Source organism: Hibiscus syriacus, unplaced genomic scaffold (genome assembly GCF_006381635.1).
Source record: "Hibiscus syriacus cultivar Baekdansim isolate YM2019G1 unplaced genomic scaffold, ASM638163v2 tig00110187_pilon, whole genome shotgun sequence".
Classification (NCBI taxonomy): domain Eukaryota; kingdom Viridiplantae; phylum Streptophyta; class Magnoliopsida; order Malvales; family Malvaceae; genus Hibiscus; species Hibiscus syriacus.
This window is the reverse complement of record NW_024062618.1, coordinates 1529565-1541014: the sequence shown is the minus strand read 5'-3', so window position 1 is coordinate 1541014 and position 11450 is coordinate 1529565. Positions and strand designations below refer to the sequence as shown.

The window sequence follows — 11450 nt, the reverse complement described above, 5'->3', positions numbered from 1 at the left end:
AATCAAGGACAATAAAAAATTGTTAAAGATCACAATCAGGGACAAAGTGGAAAAACAACAATGTCACTTTCAGTTCAGGCTAATCAGTGTAGAGAATGCTTAGAATCAAAGGACTAAAATCAATTTCTTTTATGTCCAACTTGATCTTTATGCCTCAAATGCACCTACATCAACACCATGTATTGATTGCCTTGTTTGACTTCAAATGTGCATTGGATTCTCCCAAAATAAAAAAGTACTCATTTAGTTCAATCAACTTGGAATCATTTGTTCTTATCCAAACTTTTGCTTCTTTAATGCCTTTTAGAGATTTAACTTGTAAATGTAATTTTTTTAATAGTATGTGGTGATTATAAGATAATATCTGTTCAAAATCTTATTTCTTGATAATGCAGACACATCTTATAAACACAACTGTTCGAACCAGAGAGCTCTGGAGAAAAAAACATTCTTTTTTACCACAGGTCATACTCAATTAAATGGTACTGGTTGCAGTTGACTGGCTGAGAAATGATTGTTGCAAGCTCAAGAGTTGACCTTTATAACAAAACAAAGAACAAATAAGTTTTTTCCATCATTGTTTCAGACTAATTCAAGATTATTTGAAAAGAAATGGCTCATTTGATCCATCTCTTAGCCATTTCCATCGGGCAACAGAGATGTAAGTGAGTTGTTGAATTCAGAAATGGTGCAAACTTCCGTTGTATTTTTAGTTTTCATGTTGTCACTTGCCATATGCCATGCTGATAGGAATCTGAATTCTGCTTTGCAGTGTTCGGGTGCTGATAATTATACATCGGAAAGTTCATTCAGGGTCAATCTCGACAACCTTCTCGGTTTGCTTACCGAAAAAGGGGCTTCGAGTAATGGATTCTTGAAAACCGCCGTAGGAAGGAAATCAGGGAAGATTTACGGTCTTATGCAATGCAGAGGGGACGTTTCTGCAGAAAACTGTGCTAATTGTACGAGAGAATCCGTTGCGGTAGCTTGCGTGATTGCTCCAAGAGCAAAACGGTTCTGGTTTGGTTAACATGGTGCTTCCTCCGCTATTCGGACGAGCATTTCTTCGGTGTCTGGGATCAATCTTCCACATCAATAGTCAATGAAACCAATTTTGATAACACATCCGTCATCTCAAGAGGGCTGGCCTTCATGAGTGAAGTCGCAGTAACGACGCCGGAGCAGCCTTTGATGTTTTACACTGCGGTGTTGGATGCAGGCCGATTCGGGAAGCGGTACGGCATGGCTCAGTGCACCAGAGACATTAGTAGAACCGACTGCAACAGGTGCTTGGATACTCAGCTAATGACATTCAGAACCACAATTGGGAATAAGAGAGGATGGGAGGTTTACGGGTCCAGTTGTAGTATGTGGTACCATGATTACCAGTTCTATTCGAACTTTTCCATCACTGCAAACGACGGTAAGTCCCGATCGCATTCAATCATTATTCGTTGCAGATCTCCACTGCATAATACAAATGAAATTGAACCATTTATGTAATGCTCAAACAGGTGCAAGGAGATTGTCCTTGCATGGAGTTGGAACTGGCATAACGATGGCAGTCCTATTGTTTGTATTTGTTCCATAATCATTCATTGAGTCCAAAACCAAAACCAAGTTCTGAAGCAGAAGGGTTCAGTAATAGTGATTTTCTGGTGCTTTTTTGTTCTATGCCCTTGCAGATCAGATAGTTGCAACTCCTGAGTGGTGAGTCGCTACAAAGTTGTTGATCATTGATAGTTTTCTCAGTCACTTCCAGTTCGTTAATGTTTAATGTTGCTTGGTAAAGTTACCAAATCTATACTTTATCTGTCATCTTTGTCAGCACCCGGATATTTTCATGTTGTTATCAGCATACACATTGTCCATGTTGAGTTTAACCTTAAAAAAAAAAGCATTTCTTGACAAAAACAGATTCTGAAAACTGGGGAAAGTACTTTTACCATTATAGCAATTATGCACTTACATCATAAAAATGGGTAAACTACTGGTTTAGTACCTAAACTATTACTTTTGTTCCATTTTGATACAAAAACTTATTAATCATACCTAACTTATAATTTAAGTTTCATTTTAGTATCCTTTCATTAAAAATTTAACGGTAATGTTGATGTGTCACCATAAGGATGTCATGTCATCATTGAAAAAAATAAAAAATACTATGTCAGCAGTTCTATTAATTTTTTGAAGGCGGGATACGAAATTGAAATCTAAACTAAACGTTAAGAATATTTTAAAAAATAAAGTTTAAATACCAAAACAAAATAAAAATAATCGTTTATGTATTAAACATGTAGTTTACCCTATAAAAATAAATGTAAAATACACCCATGACTATTTAATTATGAGATTATAATTTGATTGTACTTCTTTTAATTTTATCAATTAAATCATTTAGTTATTTGAATAATATTAATCAAGTCATTTGTTATTAAAATTTGATAGAGTAGTTGATGTGACAGTTAACAAATTTGATGTAATTATACAGTTGGTCCTTAATACTTACACATTCTATCAATTTAATTCTAATTTTAATTTAATAAATTTAATATTTCAATCAAATGATAACATATGTAATTAGTGATATGTATCACCATCTGACTAAATTAAATATTTTCAATAACTAAACCAACTAAAATTGAAATTATTGAAATATTCTCCTTTAAATGATAAAGTAAGTCCTTTCTACTTGTCATTTCTCATAATTTTTATTAAAATTATTATAACAAATAGTTTTAATTTTAAATTATCAAACCCATTTAAAATATCAATTCACTAGAATCACTAATTATCAATTCACTAGAATGACTAATTATCAATTAGTTGGTTTAGTCTAAACGAGTCGTTCAATTGGTGTAGTTTTAGGTAGAAAATTTGGGCTTAGAATAACTCAAATTAAAAGTACTCAAAAGTTTTCTTGAACACAGAGTAATCCAATGTGTACGCATCTCGTCATTTCCGATCTTGAGGAAATCCTCAAAGCCGAATCTATCTGATTCACCGTTGTCCCTTCCCTCCAGTTTTTCCAAGACTGCAGCAAATTTTCAATTTTATAAATCTGATCACCAAGTTTAAAAATTATTTCAATATATATACTTACATAGCTCAGAAGATCTTCCATGTTATCTCTATCGTTGAAACAATTGTTTCTACGCCCGGCGACGATTTCCAAAATCAATACTCCGAAGCTAAAGACGTCGGACTTGACGGAAAATTGTCCGTACATTGCGTATTCCGGCGCCATGTAACCACTGCAGATAAACAATAAGAACAATTGGTTAGAATCATATATATCGTTTATCATGTAGAAAATGTTAGTACTTTAGGAACTTACTAGGTTCCCACAATTCTACTTGTGTTGCCCTGGGTTTCATCCATGGTAAACAATCTTGCCATGCCGAAATCTGCAATTTTTGGATTCATATCTGCTTCTAGAAGAACATTACTAGCTTTGAGGTCACGATGAATGATTCGAAGTCGAGAATCTTCATGAAGATAAAGTAGTCCCCGAGCGATTCCTCCTATGATTTTGTATCGTGTTTCCCAATCCAATTGTTCCCTCATTTTGGGATCTGGATATATAAAATTAAGATATATCAGACATGCTCACTTATATGGTAAATGAATTCAAGTTTAAATGCATACATACTGAATATGAATCGATCGAGGCTTGCATTATGTACAAATTCATAGACAAGAAGTCTTTCGGTTCTTTGGAGGCTAAAACCAAGCAGCCGGACTAAGTTCCGGTGCTGAAGTTTGGCTACCAGGATGACTTCATTCTTGAATTCCAGGTCTCCTTGTCCGGATTCCCTGGATAATCTTTTCACAGCTATGTCTTGTCCAGAGGAAAGCCTACCCTGAAAATATCGAATCGACAAGATAATATCTTTTCAGAATTTTTTTTAATCTATTGATAACGCACACACAATCTGCGGAATGTCAGTGCTTTATTTCATATGTATGACATTTGGTTTACCACCTTGACCAAGCTTATTCTCATCAGAAAAGTTATTTGTTGCAATCTTAATGGTGTCAAAATCAAATTGCAAAGACTCTGGGTTGATAATTTCTTCGTCCACAGCTGCCGTAGGAGCAAGTAATTATTAATGAATAAATGTAGAACTAGTCAAAACATAGCTAAATGCTTTCCCAGACTTGCATGAAGTTAGAAATTTCAACTCTTAATCTTACTTTCAACAATATCCTTCTTCTTCCTAGCTCTTAGAAAGAAGTAGAGGAAGACCATAATTATCGCGACGCCGGTAATCGGAACTACGACGGCTATTATAATTCGAGACTTGTTATTATCTGCAAAAAAAAGCAGGATTAATTTCCTACGAGGAAAGGTTGAATATTTGAATCCAAGCTTAGATGTCTTACTGTTGGAATTTGATGTGGTTTCATTGGTTGGTTCATTGTAGAAACGTTGCATCTCGAACCTCACGAAACAGCTCGGCAAAATCACCCGGCCTCCCCATCTTTTACCGCAACAATCTGGGATTATCGGCAAAGCTGTCTCCAAGCAGGTGGTGCACTCTTCCTGGGACAAATCAGGGGTGCACTGCTCAAGTGCATATATTGGCTGCAAAACCGGATCTATTACATTCCCTGTTGCAAACTTGCTAAGAGAGCCACCCGATGAGGCCCTATTCATAAGATCAACCAGCAAATTGTTCAAGGCTTGATTAAAACTGTCCGGATCCGTAACATTCAAAGAATTAGACACCTGATGACGACGCTACGGTCCAGAACACCGACGATGGAACGATTCGAATAACGCAACATACAAAAATCATACCAAATGATTGCTTCCTTCCTGTTGGGACAAGCACTTGTGATCTCAGTCATGGCATTATTGATACAACTAAGGCAAACATCAGGCCGAACATCGCCTAGACAGAGTGCGATCACGTTAACGGTATCGAGATCTCGGCCGACGGACAGATTGTAGAAACCGTAATCATTCGCAGTGATTGAGGAGAAAGAAGAGAGGAGGGTGTTGAGGTTTGCCTCGTTGGTACTACCGGCGGTGAAGTTTCCTCTATCTGAACAACTTGAAGCCGTCGGATTAGTGTTCTGGGCAGTACCGAAGGTGAAAACAAAGATGAGAACTAACAGGAAAAGCAGTGCTGATGAACCAATCTCCATGGTTTCAATCTAATAGCTATGGAAATCCTGTGAAAAAGGATTCTGGGTCATCGAAGTATTTATAAATGACTACGTAGACGTGTTGGTCCAAAATTTATAATTTATCTGAGCTGAATACGTCAAATAGTCAACGTTTCGGGCTTATAATAAATTAATTTGTACGTAGGTTTAGTTGATGTGTGTCATTAATATGATACCATTTGTTAACAAATATAATTATTTTATTTATAATTTTAAATTTATTTATTCATTAATGATGTATTTGTATATGATAACAAAATTAGTATACGATACCAAATGCATTTTTTTAACCTCTTTAAAAAGTTTAGATTATTAGCGGTGAGGAGGGGATACTATTATAAATTTTTAACAAAAGTTAATTCTATTATAAATATTTAAATTTTTGATTGATTTCATTTCATTTCAAATTATAATTTTTATTTTAAATTAATTTTAAACTTTTAAATCTTTTAATTTCATCCCTAAGTTCTTCCAAATATATATTTAATTTCAATCATAGTTTAACTAATTTTTTAAATATAAAATAATATAGCTTGACCTAACAATTTTATTAATACAGAATGTGATTTGCATATACCCATAGATTAGGATGAAATTAAAATATTGAGAATTTGGGGACTGATTTAAAATAAGAGTTATAGTTTGAAGATAAAATTAGAATATTCAAAAGTTTGAAGACTAAGCTAGGATGTAAGTCATAGTGTTGGGGATAAAATTAAAATATCCAACAATTTAAAGTCTAATTTAAAATGAGTGTCATTGTTTGGGGGTAGGGATGAGCAAAAATCGACTCGACTCGAAAAATTGATCTTTCCGACTCGACTCAAAAAACTGATTTTTTCAACTCAACTCGAAAAAACTTTAAGTTCAAATTGAGTTGTAAAAATCTTCAAGTTCAAATCGAGTTGTAAAAAACTTCAAGTTCAAATCGAGTTGTAAAATACAACTTGAATAACTCGAATTTTTAATAACTAGTGAAATAATTTTCAAGTTTGAGTTAAGTCCCTCGACTCTGTATGATATATGTATATCACATATGAAAAAAATATGAAGAAATATATATGTATTGTATATGGTTATAAAAAATATTTAAATTAAAATAAAATAATATCATAATATTATAAATATTTGTAATTAAATTTAAATAAAAATTCAAAAATTTGATTCAACTCGACTTGACTTGAAAAAAATTTTAATTCAACTTTGAGTTATAAAATACGGTCGTCAACTTGAATAACTTGAAAAATTTTTACTCAACTCGACTTAACTCCAAAGAGCGTTGATTCGTAGTTTGGGGGCATATAAAATATATAATTAACTCTAAAAACTAATAACGGTAGAATTGAAATCTCATTGTGCTTTTCCTAATATACAATACTTCTGAATTTGGTTTATATTAAATATATTATTGTGTCGTTGAATATAGTCAAATACTTCCAAATTTGAAGAAATCAAATTGAGACCAACTCTCCAAATTATTTTATTTTTTACTATTTCTAAAGCAGTATGCGTACAGGAATTTCTAAACAAAAAAAAGTCAACTGCATGCGTAGAAAGTTGAAAAAGGTGGATAAAAGAAAACATTATTCTAAATTTCTCACAATTAAGGTTTGACCACGAAGATGGAAGTTAATTCTGCAAACACTATCGAGGATACAGATCAGTAATGGAAGCTTCATTCTTGGACAATGGCAGCTCTTCACTTTTAGATTGGTACGATTCGGACACCATCGAAGATGACATGTCCGATCCGATGTCGGAGTGCATGAAAAAGCTGGTTGGGAAGGCATTGGGAGGTGACTGGAAAACTATTAAGCATCAGAATGACTGTAGCCATGGTTGGTCTATCGGCTACGTTTTCTTGAACACATAGCAATCCGATGTGAATTCACCTCATCATTTCATTCCTCGAACCGTCTCTCAGTGTCGGATCGAGTAGATCCATTGCCGTCCCTTGTCTCCAATGTTTCCATGCCTGCAACAAGTATGAATTTCGATGAGCTCCGGATTCGAGTTTTTGACACCTGCTATAGCTTTAGATGATCATACTTACAGAGCTTATTAGGTCCTCCACGGTTTCACCATTTCGGAAACAATTGTTTTTCTGACCACTTACGATTTCCAGAACTATCACACCAAAACTGAAAACGTCTGATTTTACCGAGAATTGGCCGCGCATGGCGTATTCGGGTGCCATGTATCCACTACATGTGAACATTCCGAATGTCATTCTCGAATTCGATGAACATTTCGATTGTATAGAGATTCAATATACGAAGGAAGTTTTTATTCTTACTAGGTTCCCACAACTCTGCTGGTGTTGCCTTGCGTTTCGTCCCGTACAAACAGCCTTGCCATTCCGAAATCTGCAATCTTCGGAATCATCTCTGCATCTAACAGAACATTGCTCGCTTTAAGATCCCGGTGAATTATCCTCAGTCGAGAATCTTCGTGAAGGTAAAGGAGGCCACGAGCGACGCCTCCGATGATTTTGTATCGACGCTCCCAATCCAACTGCGCTCGCTTGACTCGATCTATATATGTTAGACGGTAACACACAAGTCTCAGAACAATCTACACATATGTATATATTCGACGTAGTAGGACGAAATCGGTACCGAATAAGAAATGATCAAGGCTTGTGTTGGGCACAAACTCATAAACGAGAAGCCTTTCATGTCCTTCCAAGCAGAATCCAAGGAGCCTAACCAAATTTCGGTGTTGAAGCTTGGCCACTAACAGGACTTCATTCTTAAATTCCAACTCTCCTTCGTTTGATAGTCTTTTGACAGCAACCCAAATCATTAAAAACCCAATTAATAATTGTATATAATTAATTTAATTAACGAATTAACCGAAATTAAATTTTAAATTTTAAATATTATATATAACATATGGGCTCAACCCAAATCATTAAAAACCCAATTAATAATTTAAGATCCAATAACTTTTAAACTTAAATCAATATTAATTAATTAAAAAATTATATAAATTTTTTATTTTATAATTATATATTATTTAAATTAATTGTAAACTGTTTTTTAATTAAAAAATATTAAATATATTATATATAACATATGGGCTAAGCCCAAACCATTTAAAACCTAATTAATAATTTAAGATCCAATAACTTTTAAAATTAAATCAATATTAATTAATTAAAAAATTTATCTAAAATTTTTATTTTATAATTATTTATTATTTAAATTAATTATAAACTTTTTTTGAATTAAAAAATATTAATTTTATATAAATTAGAAAATTAAAAAAAAAATCGGTTAATTCGAAATTAACCGAATTAACCGAAATTTATTCGGTTCGGTTAATATGTTCGAAAAAAAATTCGGTTCGGTTAACGGTTAAAGAAAAAAAAAGTTTGGTTAATTCGGTTATGGTTAATTCGGTTCGGTCGGCCACCGTTTTAACCGAATGAACACCCCTAACGCGTGATATAGGCGATTTGACCAAACTGACACCCTTTAATCGAATATCTCCCTTTTTAGCACCGTTTGTTCTATATTTCTCGAAGTGACATCCTTTCGACTGAGGTGGCGAAAGATGCATCCCCGGGGACGCGCTTTACCTGGTTTACGCTGAGTTGGATGTCACGTGTGAAAAGCGCATCCCCGGTATTTTTTTAATAATACATTTATTTTGCTGATTCAGTTGCCATGCGGTATTTTTTTAATAATAAAAATTTTATTTTTATTGTTATTATAAATTAATAATATATTATGTAAATTGTTTCAGTTATAATTTAATAATTATCGAATGTATTTTTTTAATGTGTGTTAAAGGTGGAGTGTATTATCTACATTAATCGGATAAAACAACAGATGAAAACTAGTTTTTATTTTATTTTAGTTATATGAAAAATGTATAAATTATTATATTACACGTATGGTTATATTATTATTTTTTATTTTGATTATCGATCTATTAATTTGATCACTTAATTATTTAAATATTATCAATATAGTCATCTGTTATTATTATTTAACCAAAATATTGATGCATAAGTTAATAAAATTAGTATAATTACACATTTAATCTGTTATTATTATTATACATTGAGAAATTATATAAAATGCAATTACATTTAAATATTAGAAACAAAAACATTCATTTAAATAGAATATTATGTTACATAAGGGTTAACGATTATGTGATGATAATAGAGTTTGACATTTTTTTCTATTGTATCCGATGTTTCTACAATGCCCACATCGTTTTTTTTCTGTTGACTTCTCCCGAATATCCATATCACAATGTATTCTAGTAGATTTTGGACGACCTGAGTCTCTCAATAGCAATGGATCTGGTACAATTGTAAGCCAAGTTTGAATCTGATATGGGTCTCTTTCGTTCCTATGGCGAAAACTCAAATTCATATACCTTGAATACTTGTGAAAGTTGGTATACGGGATCAACATAATTTTTGTAGTCCAAATACGAATGTGAGCAAGCTGCAATGACATGAGAGCATGGATATTTGAGTGCTGGAAAGAAACCACAATCGCACCACCTCTCATGCAGATTAACTCTGAAAGAGTTAGCTTCAATCCCTTGCAACGGACGTGGCATTTCGGTTACACGAAACAATTCACGGGTGCGAGAAAATTTTTTAACCAACATCCCATTTGATGCAGCCACTTTTTTCTGTAAATCAGCTACTAGTCTTGGGTGGTAAATATGACCGTTTTGCATCCAAGTAAGAGCTTGTCCACTGAGCTTTGCAAAGAGTTGACCCAAACGAAAATAAGTCGTTTTGACCAATGTCGTGGCTGGTAAATGACACGCCCCATTTAAGGTTGAATTTATTGCTTCAGTCAAGTTTGTTGTCATATGACCATAGCGATACCCCCGTCATACGCATTTGTCCACATTTCTTTGTTGATGTTCACAATGTACTCGCACCCCTTCTTATTTTTGCCAAACAACTCTTGTAGCATCGACTCAAACCTTTGAAGTAAGAGTTCGTAACCTAAGCCATTAGGAATATGTAATAGTTAATATGAAGTATAAATAAGTAATACGAAAAAAATAGAAAAATTGGGGAAAAGTAACATACCCATCCGCATGACTAATTGACGTTCATCGTTCTTCTTGTATTTTCTGTAATAGTTTGCAGCAATATGACGGACACAATAACGATGTTGAACATGTGAAGGTCTATACATTATACCCAAAGAGTCCATTGCTGCTTTTATCCCGGCTCCTCGGTCTGAAATAATGCATACTCGTTCCCTGGTGACAACATGTAAACGTAAATTTTTAAGGAAAAAAGCCCAAGACTCAGTGTCTTCTCCTTGAACGAGGGCAAACGCAACAGGAAGAATATTGCGGTTTCCATCTTGGACCACAGCCAATAATAAAACTTACTTGTATTTCCTATACAAAAAAGTACCATCAATTTGGACAATTGGTTTATAGTACTTGATTGCATTAATACACTGAGGGTAAGTCCAAAAAACACGATAGAATTGGCAGCGATCACGAACCACTCGATCATTCACGTAATGATGTTGAGTTTCGAACTCAACAATTGTCCCGGGATTGAGTCTTTGCACAACATGAAACCAACTGGGCAGCTCGTTGTAAGATGAATCCCATTCGCCATGAAGTTTGCAAATGGCATTCTGTTTTGCCAACCAAGCTTTTTTATATGAGACGGTGTACCCATATTGTGACTGTATAGCAGAAATCAACACTGCAACAGCTATATGAGAGCTTTGCTTCATAATAGGCATGATTGCTTGGCAAATAATGTTGGAGTCCAAGTTGGGATGATCCTGGTTTATACCTCTTGCAAACACGTATGAGGACCGTTGTATCTGGTTAGTTCCCATAAGTTATTCTTTCTCTTCCTCTTTGATACACTAACCATCCATTGACATCCGTTGTCACGTTGGACGTAGTAGCAGACATATTTCTCTGTGTTAGATCGATCAACTCGGGACTGAACTGAGTTACAAATATTGTAACTCTTTATTGCCATCATTGCTTCCTCCTTCGATGCGAACTCCATTCCAATATGTAAATCACCGTCATTAACTGTTGATTGAAGTCCATAGTTGCCAACATCAGGAAGATCTGGAAATTCGGGCTCATACATTGCATCATAATCAGCCCCATACATATGTGCAGGAAGTTTGGCTGGTGTTGTATTTATCGGAACGTCATCCTCGTTATCATCAGAATGTACGTTAAACTGTGGTGAGTCAGTTCAACGAATAATCCCATTTCAGCACCATCTGCACCTGGCTCCCGAAGAG

The 11450-nt window shown here is 34.3% G+C and overlaps 1 protein-coding gene and 2 pseudogenes across 1 annotated transcript; 1 reads left to right on the top strand and 2 right to left on the bottom strand.

The window, feature by feature from the left end:
• The first annotated feature begins 589 nt into the window (after positions 1 to 589).
• LOC120217629 lies at positions 590 to 1602 on the top strand (annotated as a pseudogene).
• Positions 1603 to 2908: 1306 nt separating this feature from the next.
• Positions 2909 to 5277, bottom strand: LOC120217371 (annotated as a pseudogene).
• Positions 5278 to 6721: 1444 nt separating this feature from the next.
• LOC120217370 (cysteine-rich receptor-like protein kinase 10) lies at positions 6722 to 7980 on the bottom strand. Its single transcript, XM_039214499.1, has 4 exons — positions 7794 to 7980; positions 7472 to 7709; positions 7229 to 7379; positions 6722 to 7150 (listed from the first exon to the last, which is right to left on the bottom strand). Exons 1-4 carry the CDS (start codon positions 7978 to 7980, stop codon positions 7064 to 7066), a joined length of 663 nt encoding a protein of 220 aa, XP_039070430.1. The 3' UTR covers positions 6722 to 7063.
• Between the last annotated feature and the right edge of the window lie 3470 nt (positions 7981 to 11450).